The sequence below is a fragment of the Oryzias latipes genome, chromosome 12 (genome assembly GCF_002234675.1).
Source record: "Oryzias latipes chromosome 12, ASM223467v1".
NCBI classification, from domain to species: domain Eukaryota; kingdom Metazoa; phylum Chordata; class Actinopteri; order Beloniformes; family Adrianichthyidae; genus Oryzias; species Oryzias latipes.
In genome coordinates this window covers 8,661,892-8,682,957 of record NC_019870.2, presented here as the reverse complement: position 1 = coordinate 8,682,957, position 21,066 = coordinate 8,661,892, and the positions used below count along the sequence as shown (strand labels likewise).

The window sequence follows — 21,066 nt, the reverse complement described above, 5'->3', positions numbered from 1 at the left end:
GTGGCATTTTCTCATAATGGAGAACATATTTAAAGAAAATCAAAGCTTAAAATTGTGTTTCTGACTATTTCCTGCTGCAAATCATTGTGAATTAGAAGCAGATGAAAAATATGCTTTTGTAAAAGATCATGTTTGTGGGTGAAGTATATGCTGGGTGGGCTATAAGCTCCCTGCTCCGCCCCATTCTGACGCAGCCACTTGTAGACAAACAGAACGTCCGTTTTCCTCGTCTGAGCTGGTATGTGGCTCAAAACTGTACGGCTGGTGTAAGGGTCTGTAAGCTGGTGAGAGAGCATGATGTGGGGAAGAGGGGGCGGGGTTGCTACTTGCCAATGGTCACACCCACAACACAAAGGCAAATTTCTAATCAACCCTCCTGCTCCTCTGCAGAAACTATGTCCTAAATGACAGTTTTTGTTTTAGCCTAAAATTGCCCAATTATAACTAAACGTCTACTGGGAACAGTTTGAAAATACATCAAAAGATGATTGGAGTGGGTCTTGAAATGTTATTTCAACCTAAAAGCTCATTTTTGTGAGGTGGAGACCTACAGAATAAAAAAAAAAAAAAAAAAAAGAAACCATACAGGAGATCTTCAAATAGCACTATTTATTTAATTTCAAAATATTTTTTTGTTCTACTGACTTTATTCCAAGAAAGCCAGCGACTTAAAGAAGCAACAAAATAAACATGTCTTTGTTAATTTAAAATACTGACAAGTAAAACAAATTAAAAAAAAGAAAAAATCTGATTGATTGGAAATGGAAAAGATTCCTGATAGATAGAAAAAAAACACACACACACACACAAAAACCCATTACAACCTGCAATGTGCAACCAGTCATGGAAACTCGGCCCGTTTCCATCACAAATGATGTTTCCGTCTTACAAACTTTACAGTAAATCCTAAAAAATGTAACTGAACTGATTATTTTAGCTGAAGTGAAGGATGAATACAGCAGAGTACAGTTGATTCACAACTGGCCAAATAAAAACAGTTCTCTACTCAATTTGAAACATTTCATGATCACAACCTTTCACAATAAATCCACAAAACGTCCTAATTAAAATCTGCTAAAAAATAGGGAGGAACTATGAAATGAATGAAATCAAAATAAAATAAAATAAAAGTTAGACTTTGGTTTAGTCTCCTAAAAGAACTTTCCCTTTCTGTGACCAGCAGAAGTTAATATGACTTTATTATTCCCAAATTTCTTTTAGGAAAGTAAATATAATTTGTTGTGTGATACAGAAAATTAAAAATAGAGTAGAATTATTTACAAAAACGAAATACCAGCTTGGCTGCATGAGGACATAAAAGGTCTGAGGAGCAAGCAGGCCCTGTCGTTCAGGGTCAAAACATCGCATTCAGTAAATGTCCCACAATGCCTTGCACCTGTGTGCTTTACATCTTTTTAATAAAATAGTTGTTGAGGCTTTTATTGTGTAAAAGAATAAGCTTTTCACTATTCTAAAGGAAACAGTGCACTTGTCAAGGCATTCAGGAAGTGACGCTTTGCAGGGTTTAGTGGAAGATGCAGTTCCTCCGTTAACAGAAAGGGGTCCCCAGAGTTTTAAAAAGGAGTTCTTGGAAATCAGTGTGCAAACAAGTAAAAACATCAACTAAAACTGCAAGGCCGTACATTCACCAAAAACCAAGTTACTCAGGACTCAAATATTTAACTTTCATTCCAAACCACATAATGAATGGATTTCTTAGCAGAACACAAGCAGCAGTGTTTGTATGCTTCAGATTGGTTGTTGTTTTTTTTAGTGTGTTTTTTTTTCAAGTGTGAGTTTCTGTTTTTATAAGGAAAAGAAAAAAAAAAAACGTTTTGGGAAATAAGTTAGTCAGAGTAAAGTCAAGCTGTTTGGAAATACGCATTTCCATACTAACACATAAGACCCAAGCCACAACTGCCAAAGACAACGCAACAGCCAGCTGAAAATTCAGAGGTTGAAGGAACAAAAAAGCCACTCCTTGTTTGAGAAATTCACGAGTGACTCTTAGGTTTGTGCTTGACCTAAAGATTGACCCCCGCCCTCCACACAGACGCATAAAAACGTGGGTTTTAAGTGCAAGATAATGATTAATAAACTTTCAAGGCAGTCAGGATTTGACCGCTCCTTTCATTTCCTTACTGAAGTTTTAATTACATTGGGAACAGCTTAAAGCAGGTGAATGATTTAAACCACATCCAGTGTTAAGACTTTACTTAAAAAGAAAGAAAACTCTCACCCTGACGGTTAGGCGGCAAACTCCATTTATGGAAATGCAACCAAATACATTTCGCCGCAATCTGAAAGCCTCTTCTTCAAAGCTTTTAGTGAAATAAGGTAATAGTCATGAAAGGGGCCTGATCTTAGCTTGTTCCATACAATCTGTAGATGCACAGAAGACCCCCCCCTCCTGTCTACACCAGTTATTGAAGGGGGGCAGGTGAGGTATCAAGTAGTAAAGGGAGGATATTGCTATCAATAACAGATCACTTAGAGTGCTGTTATTTCAACTAAATTAATAAATGATGAGGCAAAAAAAATTCAGCAGGAAGAGGATTGTTCAACACTAAGTTCAAAAAACAAAGACAGCGTACTGTTATGGTGCAGGAACGGTACGCGAGCGGTTACAGGCAAAAGGCCGCAAATCTACTGAGGATTTCAGCCGACACGTCAAGACTAGGCCGGCTGGAGGAGTCGGGAGGGGAAACGTGGGGAACCCGCTGCTTAAAGGAGATATTTGTGCCCGGCATCCTCGTCCAACGTGAGGTCCACAACTTCTGGAGGGGACACCCAGTTGTGCTGAGGGGAAACTGTAGTCCAGAGCTGGGACTGATTTGTGCTGTTTAAGTGCTCCACTGAGCTTTCCTTCCAGGAAGACAAACTCTTTATCACCCCTCCGCATGGATGAGCACATCTGGATTCATCAAAAAAAAAACAACAAAAAACAAATAAAAACCATAAAAAAATGCTTTTATTGTGTTTGAAGAGGGCTGGGGAGGTGAACTTGTATACAAATCGCGCCCCCATCGAGCATCTTTACCGTGCTTTCTGTTGGACCTCGACAATTTCCACCTCACTGTCAGAGGAGGCGATCTTAACCTGGGCTTTGAGTTGAGAGCTCTCCTTGTTTGACAGCTGGAGCTCCACTTGCCCTGAAATGAATGAGAGGAAGAGTCACTCACACTGTGGGAGCAGGGGAAAGCATTCAGGCCCTGCTGACACATGAAGGCTGCAGCTGTGTGACAAACAAAACAAAAAGAAGAGGAGAAAAAAAAAATGGAGCCACAAAGTAAACACTTGAGTTATTTCAGCGGGAAATGATGGCAGACAATCACGCCGTTTTAAAGGCCATCTTGCAGCAGCGAATGCAAACTGTTAGATGGGAAGGATGTACTTGAAAGATTGTGTCTCCTTGATGTTTACTGATGACACCCATGTACTCGAAAGTCCGGCCCTCACTGAGAAGAAATGACCAGTTGCGATAAACTGGGTTTGTAACTGACCTGCGATCGAGCTCAGAGCTCTTATACACCCAGAGTGAGATGTCAAATCCTGGCCTCTGTGTGTTTTTAGCTCATGCTTTATCACCGTAGGCCGGACTGCCTCCACATTTATACTCTCCTGGTTAGAATCAGTGTCTGAAATGTCATAGTGACCCACTACAGGAGGCCCGTCTGCAGGAAACAAAGAAAACACTTAATTATTCAAATCATCTCTGGGAATGGCAGGACTCTTTTAACACATTGGAATCTTGCGGGTTGAATAATATATATGTACTTTTTTTTTTCCTAAATGACCCAAAAAGCCCAGAATTGAAGGTTACAGGAATGAGCCAAAACCTTTGGTGTCATCAGCACCATCTAAATGGCTGCAACGATTGACAGGTTAGCACGACTAAAACAGTTGTTTTTCTTTTCCATTTATTGCTTGTAAAGTAACAGCCATTCACATAAAAAGTACACTAGAATACAGTCATTACCAAACACTTGAAAATAAATTTGCCCAGTGGATGAAAGGGTAGCTGGATGATTAAAAAAAAAAAAAAAGAGGACAACTATGGAAGAGCAGGAACGCATCTCCTCGTTCTACCCTGTAATGAGACACACTGTTCTTCAGACGTGTGTAGGTGTTTGAGGGGGTGCGTCTGAACAGCACGTACAAGCAAAAAAACAACAACAAAAGAACCCAGCATATTAACAGCTGATCAGGCTGGATCCAGACATATACCCAGAGAACCAAAGCACTTACTTATGCAATATAGATTGAAAAATTACAAATGTAAACCAGGACAGTCTCTTTGGTAAACAATGAAAGGCCCTTTAGTGTGTGTACAAAATAAATGTATGTTTTTAATGCATATTGTCACTGTTGGCAAAACAATGGCAGCAATGAAATAAATCCACAAAGGGAACGATGGCAGCACTTAAATGGCAACAAAGTGACACAACAAAAATAAAGGAATCACAAAGTCTGAAGGAAAAACCATTCAGTCATGGTTAATGTTGGAGCCACAGCGTCCTGCCAGTCACCGCTGATCAGCATTAGCAAAGCGACGCCTTGCACACATGCTGCTGATGAGAACTCGCTTGGCCTCGCACATTCTATATACCAGTATAAATCACATGCAAACAGGTGAAGCAAGAATGCATTCAGCTTTAGGTTCAGGAAATCATATGCAGTCACATACATTAAACACTTTTGGACATCCTAACTAGAAATATGATCAAGCAAATGCTCCATTTCCGTTTGTTAGTGTTAGTGGGTGTCATCGATGGTCAGTGATGCCGGTGCGGTTTGGGTGAGAAGTTTCTGAAGGACCACAGGATCTGAACCAGAGAAGGCCACAGAGATCTGCCAATTTTATTTGTCACTAGAAAAAACGTAAACATCAACATGCACCATATTGCTGCTGTGTCACCGCTACTGCCCTGAATGGTTTACTGGGATTCAAGTTACGCAGTCCCGTGAAACAGGCCAACATGGGAGCAAACCAGTGCAAACCAAAGGGGAAAATAGTTTCTTTCTTAAGGTTTGGAGTCATTACCCCCACCCTCCCAAAGAAAAACAGCCCTTTCCTGAACCCCATACACTAAAAAATAATCTAATCTATTTACTACAAAAAGGCAGCATCAGCAGGAGGAGTAACGTTCATAACATAAACAGATCAAACGTAAAACTGTGAATTTGTGACATTATTTTCAAAAAGAGAAAAAAAATGTATGGGTTTATATATTGTGTTAAAGAAAATTTGTAAATATATGTTCTGCTGCTATTAGTTAAAGCTCAGCCACCAAAACTAAAAGCTGTGTCCCCAACTTTCTGCAGGCACAATGCAGACCGTTCAGGAGAAAGATGAGCACTGAGGAGGTTAAATGCGAGTCCTACCAAAATAGAACTGAAATGCGTTATCGATCACCCCGAGCCGGGGTTTGAAATGACAAGGCACATGCCATTATACAGCAGCACCCCCCCCCCTGAACTGTAATGATAGCCAAGCTCCTGCAATGCATTCTACGTGAGAACGAAAGGTGTTTTTACAGCTGGGAAAACTAAATCCATACAACCATTAGCATTAGGGCCATGACTCCACGCCAAAGCCACCAGAACAGGTGAGTTGAATTCATCTGTCAAACCTCACAGTGATTTCAGCCGACACACAGAGACACAGGTCTGTTAAGAGTCAAATGACCAGCTCAAGCCAGCTGATGTTCAAAACCTTAGTGACCTCAAATCCTTTCTGAATTAGAATCCATTGTCCCGCCTCCTGAATCTACAAGTTCTGCCGATCCAAGCTGCAGGACTGACGCAGAAGTGAAATCTACACATTTAGGAGGCCGGGGTCTGGAACATTTCCATTCTGAGAGACAGCTTCGGAGAGGATGTTGTTGTTTAAAGGGGTAGGGGCGAGGCTGTTGTTTTCACGAGCCAACATGTAGGCTGCCATAGTCTCTGCAGACTCCGAGGATGGCAAAAAAGAACTCGGCGGGGACAGCCTCGCCCCCTGCTGCCCCTCTGGGGCATCGCTCGAGCGTTTGGAGGAGTCGTCCGAGTCGAGGTGGGCAAGCTTTTCCATCCAGACGCGGAAGCGCTCCTCGGTCTGACGCTGCATCACAGCAAACCGCGTCATGGCCTCCTCCAGAACACTGCCGATCCCGTTCCTGTCCCACGAGCTGGTGTCCAGCAGCCCATGAATGTGGGCTCCCACTCTGGATCGCTCCGATGCACGTCTGAAGCCAGCTTTAAAGACATTGAGGCCAAGCCATAAGAAAATACAGTAGCACGTTCATGCTTCGGAAGTGGACTTGTGCATTAAAGAGAAGAAAAAAAAAGACACTTTCTGGTTACGTGCAGATCGACTCTCATGCTGATGGACAACATCATGCAACTGGAGCACTCAAATGTGTGTGTAGGATGTAAAAATGGTTGAAGACATTTCATGTACTAAGGTTCTTCAAAAGAATAAGACTGGGCATTTTAAGTGACAAATTTAGCAACTATGGTTTGGAAAATATGTTAAATGGTGAGTCTTCGAAGTACAGACATCATTTAAGGGTAATTACTACAACTACTAGATCTATAGAGCAAAATAAGCAAACATGTTCACTGTTGGTGCAGTATGAACACAATTGCAATATCTTCATTATTCAAACTCTCTCATTAGACAGGAGAATACCTGATTAAATCAGAAACATTTGATGTAAAAAAACATAAATTTACTAACTGCTACTCACTAAATAAAAGCCTTTCTAAAGCCACAAGGAAAAAAAAAAAAGAGTGAAAAGATCAGGCTTAGATAAATATGAGGGCCTCTTTCCCAACAGCAGCATCACATCTTCAAATATTAGCCTACTTGTTGTTCCAGATGCCTCAGCTCTCCCAAGACATTTCTACATCAGCTGAGGAAACAAGAGAGCTGATCTACACGTACAGAGGACTGTCAGGGTTTGACCTCGGTTTGCATTAGACGATTCAGAGCATTGTATAGATTAACATTTAACACACAAACGCTGCCCAACTGCTCTGCAGAATCTGTTTTAGAAAAGAAGGACCACCCGACTGAACCGGTAAAATAATTCTGTGTGGGCAGTATGATCGACCTGGACCAAAACAAAAAAAACAACAAAAAAACCTTCATCACACTAAATAAAAAACAATAAAACAAAGCAGGTCCTATTAAAATAATAATAAAAAAGAAACCTTTGATCGCATCTTTCAGTGATCTACACATTTATTAGACCCTAAAAACTCTAACAGGTATGTTTTGTAAAAATGTAATGAAATCACAATGGAACATAGAACAGCTACCAAAACAGCAGAAATGGCACTACTGGTGGATTATTATTACCCCATGAGTTATACAGTGTCAAATAAACCTTCACAGCATGCAAAACGGGACACAAGCGCCATCAAAAAGTGAAGTAGAATGGCAAGTGACTGGACAGAGAGCAGCTAAATGAAGATTATTTAGGCAGAGATACAAGACAAATGACTTTAGATGGTAGATGAGGAAAAAACTAGAAAATGACCGATCCACAAATACAAAGCAGGCCTTCTTTGGCATTTATTTTACAACATTTTTTGATTTGATTACACTTTCTTAACTAAGGTTCTGTGTCTTTGCTATATTAATGTTTTTTTTTTAAACTAAGTATTTATAGCCACAGTATGTGATAAGATTATGGACGTTACCTGGAATATCTGTCTGGATTGTCTTGCTTCCTCCAGAAGTGTCATCATCCTCAGAGGAGGTGGTGCTCGAGTCACATGTGAGCTCACTGTCACTGGTACTGCTGTCCTGCAGCAGGTTATATTTCTTCCGTGCTGCTGCTTCACGTTTCTGCCTCAGCAGACGTATACGCTCCTTGTGTTTCTGGCTCCGGTGACCTTTCACTTTAGTCGGCTTGCCATTAGTTTCCAGCCCAGCAGCTACGGCCATTGTAGGCTGGCAGCGGTTCTTCTTGGCAGCCATCGCACTGGGAGGCGTCTCACTCTCTGAACGCGACCGGCGGGACTTCCTACCTCCTGAGGCAGTGGCAGAGGTTTGTTTTGATTCTTGCCCAGGATCATTTGTGGCCTCCATAGCATCCCCTTCTTCTCCTCCTGCAGGTGGAACAACACCCTCTTCTCCAGACGAAAGAGTATCTGAGTCAGCAAGGTGCCCACTAGATGAAGGGGACAGCATGCAGGGATTTGAAGAGTCACTTTCATAGATATTACGTGACACAAGCTTGTCACTCCTTTTAGATGCATGTTGGGACTCTGGGGAGTCTCTGTGGAGCTCCTTCATCAGGCATGGCATTGAAAGGAGACTTTGCTCCCCCTCAGTGTTTAAGGGGCTGTCTATCTCCTTCTCCCTTGGGGGTGAACTCGTACTGGTGGTGGTCTCCGTTTTCAGATGCTCATCTTGTTCTTCATGAACTGAGGCTGTGGCTGATTGAGGATCATCAAGGCATGCAGGAGGGCATTCGACATCCAACACTTCTTCTGCTCTTGAGAAATCAGCCATCTTTAATCTTGTTTAGCCCAGAGCCCAAAGGTCCACCAAACTTGGACCAATGTCCCTGGACAGAAATTCACCTGCCAGAAAAAAAAAAAAAATCATTTGAAAGTTTTGATATGCTGAGGAATGCAAAACAAGCAGACTCAATAGGCTTCTTTGACTGCATGTATAACAGCAGACTCGCCCAATATTATATGCATCAATACCAACATATATTCAAATTTTTCATTTTGGCCCAAGTTTTCACAATTAATAAAATTCCAAGCAAGATTCTGTGAAAAATTGTACAAAAAGTTGGTTATTTAATGTTTTATATATATATATATGTGTGTGTGTGTTCTGTTGGAGTTTGTAACTAGCTTATGCTAACAACCTTTTGGCTGCTAACTTGAAATAATTTCGATCGTAATATATCGTCCTCCCGAGCCGAGAGCGAGAAGAAAAAAACGTGCGGTGAAAATAAACACTCAGGCAGGACAGCTGCACCGCAAGCCTATAAATGGAAACAGTGTCTATCCAGACAGAAGTACCGGGCAATCTCATGTCAACGGCTAAAAGTAGGCTAACCGTTAGCTACACCCCTCTTTTTGCATTTGTCTGGTTTCAACTTACCACGGTGTTAGTTATAGTATTCGTTTTCCAGCGTTGCACTTTTCAACATTTTCAAAAAAATATTAAGTTCTCTGGTTTTCCAATAAATGAAACCAAAACACCAAATCCGCTTTAAATAAACGCAACTTGCATGAACGCGAATTTGCTTTGACGCAGTCCGCTCTGAGCTTCGCCAGCTCTTTTAGCTGTTAGCTCAGTGTTTATTTTAAAATGTCTCCTTCGGCAGTCCTTTCCACTTCCGGTCTCTCGGTTTTATTCAGACGCCCCCTTCAGGTTTACATGAGTATTACAGCTTAATATTTTTTTTCATCCTTTCTTTCTATTCAGATGAGCAGGAAGGCGGATTTTGATACACTAAGCGTATGCGAGATGTTCCATTTTGTTCTGTATCCTTACAACCATTTGAATTATGTATTTGCCCTTTATTCCACTGTAGGATTTTGATAATAAATATTTTTTTCAAAAAACTGAAGTGTTGCCAAGAGTGACTGATTAGCTTCAGGTTCCAGATCTTATAAAACAGATTAAATTAATGTTGAAGTCAAAATGAGTAAGTAAATGGTCAGGTATTCCGTTGCTGGAGTTTAGTCATTTAAACAAATTTTAAGTTATAAGATTACGAGAAATAGATTAAATAAATTAGATGCTGTCCTCTGAGATTTGACAGAAAAAGGTCTTGGTATGGGGCATTCAGTACAGTTGCCCAATATTTTTTTTTTAAATTGAACTTCAAACAAATGCATACACATGACTACAACAGAAAGAAAGAAAAAAAGGATAAAATACAAAAATGAATAAATAAATAAAAATAATAACATTATAATTTTAGTTTACAATACTAGATATTGTCATACAACATGTAATCTTCAATGAAAATAGACAGTTTCATTGCATTTTTGTTTTTTTAAATTAATTTCAGAGATTTAAAATATAAACTGATCTCTTCATGAAATGTATTGAATAATGGTTTGGTTTTTGAAAATCTGCTCTTATGAATGAAACATTTCCCAGATATTAATACAGTATTAAATGTCAAATCAAATAGATTATCACCAGAAACTACTCCAAAAAAATATGATGTGCTTTTGTAATTGAAAAGAAATAGGAAAGGGAAACTTTGAGGAGCACCAAGAAAAAAAAATCCTCCCAAAAACATTCATTAAAAAAAAAAGATGATCAAGTGTTTCTATATTTATGTCACAGAAAGAACAGTTATTTCCTGGAAAACCAAATTGTAAATGTAGTAGTTCCTTGCATGGAAAGACTACATGCATTATTTTAAAATGGATTTCTTTGTATTTTGGAAAAATTGGATATTTAATAACTTAGAGCTTAACTTGCTTATTTTTTCTTTTGTGTAATGCTTTGACATAGAATGATTTTTCATGAAATCCTATAAATGAGTTTGGAAGTTTTGAATTAACTGGTCGACCATCAAACAATGGAGATGGAGGTGAACTATAATAACCAGCTGACTAAATAATGGCTGACTGGCTTATGCCTTTCTATTAGGCTATGTGTTGATATTGACAATGAATTTAACTTACTTTGCTTTAGATTTACATACAACAAACTACATTATATTGCTAGTTTCAATACTGGGTGCATGGAAAAATGCATTTTTTTTAAGTACTTCCGGGTCACGGAGCTCTTTCCGTAGCAGCCTGCAGTGTCTTCCGTCCTTCCCTGTGGGTTCCGGGAGCAGGACACATCAACAGAGGTCCATTATGCTGTCAGTTCGCGTCGCAGCGTCTATCGTCCGCAATCTGCCTCAAAGGGCCAGATTTGTAAGCAAAAATAACCTCTAAATGTTGACCTTTGACTAGAAAAAGTATATTTTATTTCTCTAAATGGCTGCCATGGTTTCCCAACTCGTCCGCGCACCTCAGGACGTCAGACCGTTTACCTTTGGAATATCATATTCCCCTTTTATAGAAAAGTAGACATAAATTGGATATTTTATAGGTATATGGATTTACTAATGGGGTGTTAGAGGAAGTTACTCAAAATTGCGTTTACTGCGACTTGTCAGTGAAGGTCAGATTGGTGATTACTTTACTAGCTTCCGCTGCAGTAGGTCACAAAGTTTAGAAAACCACTATTGTTATTTTATTAAAATATGCTAATAATTAATAACTTAACAGATTTTAATACATTAATTTATTAATGTATATTGGATCCCCTATTGTGCCAGCATTTCTATATGTTGGACCTTGAAATACTTAAGGGGGACTGATGACAGTGACGTACAACAATTAGCAGTAGTTGTGGATGTTTGCTTGTTTTTTTTGATACATTTGTGTGGTTTTTTTTTAAATCAGCCATTTCCACTATAGGGCTTGATTTCTTACATTCAAGTCTTCCAAAACCACATATTTTTTCTGACAGAGCTTGATCCATGACCTCAGAATTATATAGTTGCATTAAATGATGAGAAAGACAAACATTATTTGCAAAAAGTTTTACATTTGATTGTGACTGGTCTTAAATGTGTTGTTTTCTAGAGTTGGCGAATTGAACAAGCCACAAATTAAATAACGTCAGCCAGCACACATCCAATCTCATATTTTGAAAACTTTTAAGCTAAAGTTGAGATTTTCATGTTTTTGTGGAGCGGGATGTGGTTGAGGCTCACTGATTATTTTAAAGTATAGCTGAAAACTGAAAAGTAAATTCATTTTTTAATGGACTTTAAAAAGTCTTTACTGCAACCAGTCAAAAGCTGTTGGAACCGCGTTTTAATTGATTTTTTTTTTAATTGTCTTGTTGCAGTGTTTAAGGAGTATAAAATATTTTAATTTAAGTAAGATTTATTGGATTACTTCCTGAACAGTAGCAGGTATATTTAGCTAGCATATTCAGTTTAAAAAGAGTTATCATATTTACCATCGGGACAAAAATAGAGTTCAAGCCAATTCAACCATAATTTTCATGAGCATCAATACCCTTTTTCCGCTTTAGTTTGATTAATTTTTTAAAATTTGTTTAAACTTTATGAATAACGCTTTTTTTATTTGTATTTGAATGGATGTTTTAGAAATAGATGGACAGAATAAACTTAAGGGTTGACTTATTATTTTGAAGGCATCCAAGAACATTGCTGCGGTTTGTGTCGGAGCCAAGACTCTGCACACGTCCCGCCCATGGCTGCAGAAAACAGGTCATTGCTACCTTTTGTTTATTAGAAAGGACAGGACTTTTCTTTTGTAATTACTGCTCCGTTCACATTTGGCGTTTATTAAAGGCACAGCCGAGGTGTCGTCCATTCTGGAGGAGAAGATCCTTGGGGCCAACACCAGCGCTGATTTGGAGGAGACTGGCCGCGTTCTGTCCATCGGTGATGGAATCGCTCGAGTGTACGGTCTCAGGAACGTGCAGGCTGAGGAGATGGTGGAGTTTTCCTCCGGTTTGAAGGTAATGGTGCCAAATATTTCTGTTTGCGTATTTTTTCTGTCACGTTAACAATTCAACGTTTGCCCCCACCCCCATGCAGGGCATGTCGCTGAACTTGGAGCCGGACAATGTGGGCGTCGTGGTGTTTGGTAATGACAAGCTGATCAAAGAGGGCGATATTGTCAAAAGAACCGGTGCTATTGTAGATGTTCCCGTGGGGGAGGAGCTGCTGGGGAGGGTCGTTGATGCTTTGGGGAACGCCATTGATGGAAAGGTAATTTTATAATCTGTAGTAGCTGCTGTTTTTCCCTCCATTTGGCATCATAAGTATGAATAAAGAGGAGTTTCCTGCTCTGTTGTTCTGCAGATTTGTTTTCTGGATAGGACTTTATCATTTACTTAATACTGTTACACATTGTAAAATAGCTGCTCACGTTTTCCAGATGATGTCATTGCAATTATCATTTAAGCCTTTACATTTTTTTTTAAATAGACAAATAAATAAACGCCGTAAATATTTAGGTCTTAACACTTAAATGATGTCCGAACCTCTTGAGCTTCTCTATTTCTTGATTTATTTTCTTTAAAAGTACCAAACGTTCATCAATCTTTAAAATACGATCAAGCAAATTATGCAGGCTCTCAATGAAAGCTGCTACCATTTTTTTAAACCTTAGTGAAATCCAGTTTTAATAGCAATAATGAACTTTTTCAAACGTTTTGAAGATATTTAACACTAAACTAAAATACTTTCAAGCATGAAAAAGAAGCAAGAGATCTAAGTGCCTGTTTTGTACTTGAAGTAATTATCACTAGAATCAAACACAGACTTGAGGCTGATATTTGAAACGTGAACATAAATGATTAATATTCAAATAAGGCTTTAGACACTTATTTTGTAAGAGAACATTTCTACCTTGACTCATTTTTTCTTTGTTAATCCATGAAAACCTAAGGTGACATCAGTGTAACAGAGAAATATCAGACATGAGCTCTGTGGTCCTCTTGGTTTGTGTTATATTCCACAAGAAATACCACAAATGGGTTCAGATGTTTCTGACAATCGGCGAAGTCCATTAACATCGCCCTGTAATTTTAATCCTCTAACTTGTTTCGTTTTTGTAGTTTAGGAGGAAATGTTGGTTCTTAAAAACCTCTTGCAAATGTGCTTTGTTTTCAGGGCCCTCTCGGCTCCAAAGTCCGCAGGCGCGTGGGTCTAAAGGCCCCCGGGATCATCCCCCGTATCTCTGTGAGGGAGCCCATGCAGACGGGGATCAAAGCCGTGGACAGTTTGGTTCCCATAGGTCGAGGCCAGCGTGAGCTCATCATCGGAGACAGACAGACTGGGTGAGGATGCAGCTCAAAGAGCAAATCTGGGCACAGGACAGCATGAGCTTCTTTGTTTAGGGTGACCTTAAGAAGATGACAGACTGATGGATGGAGATGTCAAATTGTTTTATGATTCTTTCTAGTAAACCTGGGGTTGTTTTGTTTTTTAGTATTTAGAATTGCTCCCAAAAACAGTTTGTGGTGTTAGAAAATGTTTTTGTTTTTTCATATCGGAAGAAAAACCTTGTCAACAACAGCAGCAACTCAGCAAAGGGACAAAACAAACACTGATTCAATAACTCTAGGATTCATTGTACTATTTAAGATGCTTACTGTAATGATTTTTAAAAAATAATTATTTTTTCATATTTTCCAACTGCGAGAAGAAGCTTTGTAAGGAACAATTTTTGTTTTTCTCAGGGTTGAATTTCATAAAAGTAGGCGCAATTTAAAAATGTTTATAGTATGCCTTTTATTTTGAAAAATGCTTAAAAGATGCAGCCCCAGATGTATAATAACAGCAAAGAGCATTCAAACATATTTCTGAGTGCTTCCATGTTGAGTGTTTGGGTTTGTGTCGCAGTAAAACTGCCATCGCCATCGACACGATCATCAACCAGAAGCGCTTCAACGAAGGAACCGACGAGAAGAAGAAGCTGTACTGCATCTATGTGGCCATCGGCCAGAAGAGGTCCACGGTGGCTCAGCTGGTGAAGAGGCTGACCGACACCGATGCCATGAAGTACACCATCGTGGTGTCTGCCACTGCGTCCGATGCTGCGCCGCTGCAGTACCTGGCTCCCTACTCTGGCTGCTCCATGGGGGAGTATTTCAGAGACAACGGCAAACACGCGCTCATCATCTACGATGATCTCTCCAAGCAGGTCAGATCTGATTTCAAACGAGAGTTTAGAAGCTTTGAAAAGACTTGGAAGGCTGATGTGGCTTCTCTGCAGGCTGTGGCCTATCGTCAGATGTCTCTGTTGCTCCGCCGTCCACCCGGCCGCGAGGCTTACCCTGGAGACGTCTTCTACCTGCATTCTCGTCTGCTGGAAAGAGCTGCTAAGATGAACGACAACTTTGGCGGGGGTTCCCTCACTGCTCTTCCTGTTATTGAGACGCAGGCTGGCGATGTGTCAGCCTACATTCCCACCAACGTCATCTCCATCACTGACGGACAGGTGAGTCTCTGACTTGTCCTCTCTGATACACGACATAAGCGTGTCCGTCAGTGTTTGCCGTCTCATCCAGATCTTCTTGGAGACCGAGCTCTTCTACAAAGGAATTCGTCCAGCCATCAATGTGGGTCTGTCTGTGTCCCGCGTGGGCTCTGCTGCCCAGACCCGGGCCATGAAGCAGGTCAGTCTGCCATAAGATCTCACCACCTTGTGACAGAGAATCTTCCCCTGGTGCCTGACTGCTTGTTGGCTGTCATCAGGTGGCCGGTACCATGAAGCTGGAGCTGGCTCAGTACCGTGAGGTGGCTGCTTTTGCTCAGTTTGGCTCCGATCTGGACGCCGCCACTCAACAGCTGCTGAACCGAGGCGTCCGTCTGACAGAGCTTCTGAAACAGGGCCAATACTGTGAGCGTGAACTCCTCACTCGATCTTCATTTGATCTTACTATCTTCGTCTCACCGCTAACCTTTAACCTTTCAGGTCCTATGGCCATTGAGGAGCAGGTCGCAGTCATTTATGCGGGGGTGAGGGGACATCTGGACAAAATGGAGCCAAGCAAGATCACAAAGTTTGAGAAGGCGTTCTTGCAGCACATTTTGAGTCAGCACCAAGACCTGCTGGCAGCTATTAAGTAGGTCAAACATCCCAAAAGCAGTGCGTCTCTGTCAGCATAGAGATGTCTAACTATGTGACTGTTTTTTCTTTTTTAGGGCTGACGGTAAAATCTCGGAGGCGTCAGACGCGAAGTTGAAGCAGGTCGTGTTGAATTTCCTCTCCAGCTTTGAGTAAAGAGCCTCATGTTCTAATTGATCTCAGTTTCAGTTGTCAATTCCATGAAATGTTGAAAAGCACCTCATGATCTTTAATGTATAAACATCCCTGAACAGAAAATAAACTATTCCATCTGAACCAGGCAGTTCACTTCTTTTTTGTTGGTTTGCAATACTTACCATCAGTTTCTATGTAAACAACTATCATACTGGATTAAAATGTATTACAGTATATCTACATTATTTAAGATGGATTTTCATTGGAGAATATTTTAAAACAGTTTAAATCTTAAAATCAGAACTTTAATTAAATGAATTTAGGCCTCATATCTATTCAGGATTATAAAATATTACATTTAGTTTATTTTAACAAATTGAATCTCTTGAAGATTTAAAATATGTAAAAGAAAAAACCTGGAAAAGCATTTTTTTATTTTTACAATAGTTTTATACAATAGTAGTACAATAGTTTTCCACACTAGAAAAGCTAAATTACTAAAAACCTTTAAAGTAGCCTCAATTTATTTTCAAAGTAACTTTTTTTCCATAGTAATTCAAAGTTGAAGGAGTTTCATGCTAGACCTAAAACTTCTCACTGAAGCTTTATGCAGCATTCTTATTTTTAGTTTTATTATTCCAATCAAGTCACGATTAATCAGATTGCTTTATGTATAGATGTAAATCTCTTAATTATTTTATATTTTGATTGAAATTAATTCCAAATCCAACCATCTCAAAGAGGTAATCCTGGGATCCGAAAGAAAATAATCTGATCCATCAACTTTCTAAAAAAGGACTTTATTAAATACTTATTTGGGTGAATCTGAAGAGGAAACCGTGTGAAACAGACAAACTTTAGTTATGAATCGGTGAAGACAAACAAACAAATAAATGTGAATATTTAAGATTTTTACAACATAAGTGATGCCTTTTAAATACATATTTTTTTGTTAGAGAAAAACGAACAAATCAAGTGTCAGGGTGAGTTATTTACAAAGTGGAAATAACATCAAAAACGGAGGTGTTGCGTCAAAGTGCACATTTGTGGCAATAAAAAGTGTCCTAATGCTAAAACATGCACACCGCTGTGCCATTTAAACAGTAAAATCTGACAAATTCTAAAACTATTGGTCACACCCAGTACTGCCTAGTGTGTACTGCAGGCATGGGGTGTTTATGCTTGGGGATGTTGTTTTGTTTGACATAGCAGGGGTCATAATAATCCCACTCCAGAGCTGAAGCCAACACCCCGTTGGACAAGCCGTCACTGTCTGCAGACAGAATCCGCAGGGAAACACCTGGAAAAAAACACCAGTATTTTTATAGCCTCAGGTTTATTCAAAAAGGATTATGACACTCAAAAAAAGGCTTAAAGTTATTGTTAAAGTAGGATTTTTAAGTAACAGGTTGAGGTTAGTAGTGTTGACCAATACTTTTTGATGAATATATACAATGAAGTTTCAAATGAGTCAGGTTTTCTCTAAACTTCACATCCCTCAAGAGAAGAATTGGGAACAGAGTGGAATGAGTTTTGTTGCCAATTGAAAAAAGTCATTTAGTAAATAAATAATCAATATTAAATAATGCTTTTTGATTTTTTTAAATAAAAAGAGCCAATTTACATCCTCATACATAATATCAAGGAAAGACTAAAAGAAAAGTTATTTGTACCAAGGATAGATACAATTCAATTTGGTAGAAAAACAATTTCAAACAATAGAAATCAATTGGAAATGGCTTTATTTAGAAACCAGCCTCCGGTGGTCATTTCAAGTATTGCAACTTTTGGTGTTCCTGTGTTTGTTTTAAATTCAGAAAGGGAGTTGGGGCTTGGTTTAAATGGTAACCAAAAATAGCTTTATATCTCTTTAAAAGTTCCAACTATTTTGGCCAAAATTAAAAAGACACATTTTTACAAATCTTAAAGTTTTGCTCCATCTAACTTAAAACCATTCAAACTGGAATATTTTTTTAGCTTTTCATAATGTTATGAGCATTTTTTCTTAAAATATTAAATTTGTTGATTAAATCTATTGATATATTTTTTTAAATTGTATTTCTGCAACAGAAAAAGCTTCTATTAATACTTAAACCCGTCAGTCGTCCCTTTTATTCAGATAAAACACTAGCTAAAGCTCCTTTCATAACTCAAATGTGACAAATAAATTGAATTGGATCCTAAATTGAATGGACTTGTTACTTTGTGGTTCTGTCAGTAACACCCGAACACAGATTGTTCCATCACTGAAATACCTGCACTTGCTCCGAAGTCGCTGTCAAGCCCGGGACCCACTGCGGTCGTGTTCAGACAGGACATGTCTGTCATTGGGTCGGTGAACTCGCACTCAGCCATCACTTTGTCAAACGGATGAACTGCAGATTCTGACAGCTTCTCACGAGTGCTGCTGCGCCGGATGTGGCCGATGTGCTCCATCTTATAGGCAAAACAAATGGATTTGGTACAAACAACTCCATAAAAACAGAAAAATGATGCTTCAGCCAGGATCACTTAGAGATTTACGCTAGTTTGGTCTCATTTTATCGACATGTTTTCTAAAAACGTGCATGATTTACACTAGTAACTAACTTAGAAATGCTCCAATGGAATAAACAACCAAAAGTCTCAAATTTATCAGTCTAAGACTAATTATTTGATTAAAAAAACAATATATTAGTTTTTTTATGCTCAATTAAACTATATAAAAAAGATGTCATATTTTTCCTTCATGTGTGTCATTTTTGCAAATGCCAGCTTGGCTTTTTGTTAACACAAATATTCTTTTCTTTTTCCCGGCCTCTCATGTTCAGACTTTACAGAGTCAGATTCTGCTGTCTTTTCTCCTGTAAGAGAGGAGCTGATCCTCTCCACAGTCACCCACTGCATGCTCATTGTTTAGACCAGGGGTCTGCATCCTGAGCCACATGCAGCTCTTTTCATCCCTCCACTGTGGCTTTGAAAATAAATGCAAACAATTTGAATAAATAATAAGTTTGTAGTTTTGGTTAGATTTTCTTTAGTCAATTAAGTTTTGTCATTTATGTTTAAATTTTTGACATATCAGATAACTGAGCAAAAAGATGGTAAAACCTACTGTCTATCTCCCTGTTATGATTAAAAATGCCATGTTTGACTTATTTTTTTTTTCATTTTCAATTCAAGTAAATCTGCTACAGGAGGAAGATCCCATTTGACACAGGGTGTATTATTTTTTTTAAGTAACTTGGACGTCACTAACAAAAGTAAAAGAAAGCTACATGTTTGAATGAATAGATTAACGGCCACAAAAACAGAGCGTTTAAAAAAAAGGGGGGACATTGTTTCGCTTGGTTTTGGTTGGTAAGAAACTGGCCCAAATTCTTTCAGCGTTAAAGATCCAAATTTTCTGATGATGGTGGAAATATTTATAGAAATTTAAGCTAACAATTGCATTTCTGAGTATTCATTTTATTTCAATCGTTGTGAATCAGAAGCAGACGGAAAAAAATGCAGTTGGAAAAAGATTGTATTTGTTCTGTTCTGGTGCACTTGCAGACAAATAGATCCATGTACGTCTTTGTTTTCCTCTTCTGAGCTGGTCTCTGGCTGAAAAGATTGTTACGGCTGGATAGCTCCAATATTGCTCGCCATTTTCGTTGCACCGCTAATGTTAGGTTGGGGTGTGAGGGGCTGTGAGCTAACGGTAGAGTGTAAACAGAGAGCTCTCATCATTGGGGAAGGGAAGCGGCTTGGTTACGCCATGCCAACAGTATTGCCCTCAACTTAGAGGCGAATTTTTAAGGAACTACTGCCGCTCTGCGGAAACTATGTCCTAGAAAACAACATAGGATTCAAAAATCACAATTAAAAGATAACTGGGAATGCCTTAAAAAACAGATCTATATGAAATTACCTTTAGCCTGAACACGAGTTACATCTATTGCCAAAAAAAAAAAAAACAACTACATTTTTTTTCAGTCCTTCAAATACCTTCCAATTTCGGCATCCATAAAAAATTCTGCAAAAAACAGTTTGTCCATTTCTGTCAGTTTGGTTTAAAGCTGATGTTTGGTTTGAATTTGCAGGAAACCTGGGAGAAATCAGAGCTGATGTCTGAGCAGCTCCAGGACTCACCGTTGGGGAGTTTGGAGGAACCAGGTTGATTCTGGTTTCGGTTTCTGAGCAACTGGATTGGGTCAGCACCGGTGCGCTCATGCTCCAGGGCGCCTCCAGTCTAGGGGTGAATGCGGATGAGGCGGCCCGGATGCTGCTCGGGGCCCTCAGGGACCCCGACCCCGTGGCGCCGTCGGGCCTCAGCAGTCGGACCCTCACCCTGTCATTGACACCCAGCCTCTCCCGGGACGACGCCCTGGAGGAGGTGACCGGATGCGGGAGGACGGGCTCGGACACTGACATGTAGGCCCTCCCAGCGTCCTGCAGCGGGGAGAAGACGGCGTCGGAGAGCCTGACTCTGGGCAGGGTGGAGCGCAGCAGCACCTCCTCGGTGTCCCCCCGCCTCCGCCGCTTGCGCTTAATCAGGATGAGGAGCTTGTAAACCAGGAAGAAGCAGTTGAGGAGCAGCAGGAGGAGCACGCAGGGAAGGAGCAGGAGGACCACCACAGTCAGGTTCAGGGGGTAAGCGTCCGTCAGGTGTGCAGCTGAGCTCGGACCTGTCTGCGACATTTCATTCCTGCAGACATCCCGGTGGGAGAAGGCTGGATCCCAGCGGGGGTTTAACGCTCTCTGTCTGCGCACGTGCTTTTTCCCCTTAATTAACGCGCTTTAATTCTGTTCAAAGTGTATAATGCAACTTTACACCGCTTATGGCGCCTTTCTAGTTCCTATTGGTATTTTTTTGAGTCATCAAGCCAAATATGTGAAGTTCAACCGCCAGTAAAGGTTCGCGGATTTCCAGGTCAACAGGTGTGTCTTGATGAGTGACATGTTGTGTCATACCTAGTTATGGCCGCTAGATGGCAGTAGGGGACTCCAGAGAAGCTGCAGGCTCTGCAGCATCTTCGTCCTCAGTTTGGTTCAGAAATGTCTACATCTTTTGCAGGGAGACAGATTTGGTGAAAATGTGTGAGGGCTAACCAATTAACTATTCTATGAACATTTTATTGCAACAGAATACTTTTCATGCCTCCTCATAAACAGGAAATTCCTCTAAATAAATTTTTTAAAACTGTGAATTTTATATTTGTAGACCAGAAATAATTTCATGAAATAAAAAAGTCTGTCTAGAAAAAAACGACCTTTAAAGTTGGGTTCATATGAAATATTACAAAATATTCATAATGAAATGCT

General features: G+C 39.8%; 3 protein-coding genes across 5 annotated transcripts; 1 reads left to right on the top strand and 2 right to left on the bottom strand.

Moving 5' to 3' along the window:
• Positions 1-586: 586 nt before the first annotated feature.
• On the bottom strand, positions 587-9,521 carry c12h18orf25 (chromosome 12 C18orf25 homolog). 3 transcript variants are annotated; one of them, XM_004074691.4, is made up of 5 exons: positions 9,113-9,519; positions 7,690-8,577; positions 3,504-3,674; positions 3,041-3,152; positions 587-2,914 (listed from the first exon to the last, which is right to left on the bottom strand). In XM_004074691.4, the coding sequence occupies exons 2-5, from the start codon at positions 8,504-8,506 to the stop codon at positions 2,725-2,727; spliced, it is 1,290 nt and encodes a 429-aa protein (XP_004074739.1). In that variant the 5' UTR covers positions 8,507-8,577; positions 9,113-9,519; the 3' UTR covers positions 587-2,724. The 3 variants fall into 3 exon arrangements, with proteins under 3 accessions (XP_004074739.1, XP_011479868.1, XP_011479867.1); XM_011481566.3 differs by lacking the exon at positions 3,504-3,674 and having other exon boundaries at positions 9,113-9,510; XM_011481565.3 differs by lacking the exons at positions 587-2,914; positions 3,041-3,152; positions 3,504-3,674 and adding an exon at positions 3,904-6,237 and having other exon boundaries at positions 9,113-9,521.
• A 1,242-nt stretch (positions 9,522-10,763) lies between these two features.
• Positions 10,764-15,921, top strand: LOC101169376 (ATP synthase subunit alpha, mitochondrial). Its single transcript, XM_004074564.3, has 11 exons — positions 10,764-10,899; positions 12,197-12,272; positions 12,357-12,526; positions 12,606-12,779; positions 13,686-13,852; positions 14,418-14,718; positions 14,791-15,015; positions 15,086-15,193; positions 15,273-15,417; positions 15,493-15,643; positions 15,723-15,921. The coding sequence occupies exons 1-11, from the start codon at positions 10,840-10,842 to the stop codon at positions 15,799-15,801; spliced, it is 1,656 nt and encodes a 551-aa protein (XP_004074612.1). The 5' UTR covers positions 10,764-10,839; the 3' UTR covers positions 15,802-15,921.
• Positions 15,922-16,559: 638 nt separating this feature from the next.
• On the bottom strand, positions 16,560-20,696 carry LOC105355207. Its single transcript, XM_011481561.3, has 3 exons — positions 19,894-20,696; positions 18,036-18,216; positions 16,560-17,080 (listed from the first exon to the last, which is right to left on the bottom strand). Exons 1-3 carry the CDS (start codon positions 20,440-20,442, stop codon positions 16,914-16,916), a joined length of 897 nt encoding a protein of 298 aa, XP_011479863.1. The 5' UTR covers positions 20,443-20,696; the 3' UTR covers positions 16,560-16,913.
• Between the last annotated feature and the right edge of the window lie 370 nt (positions 20,697-21,066).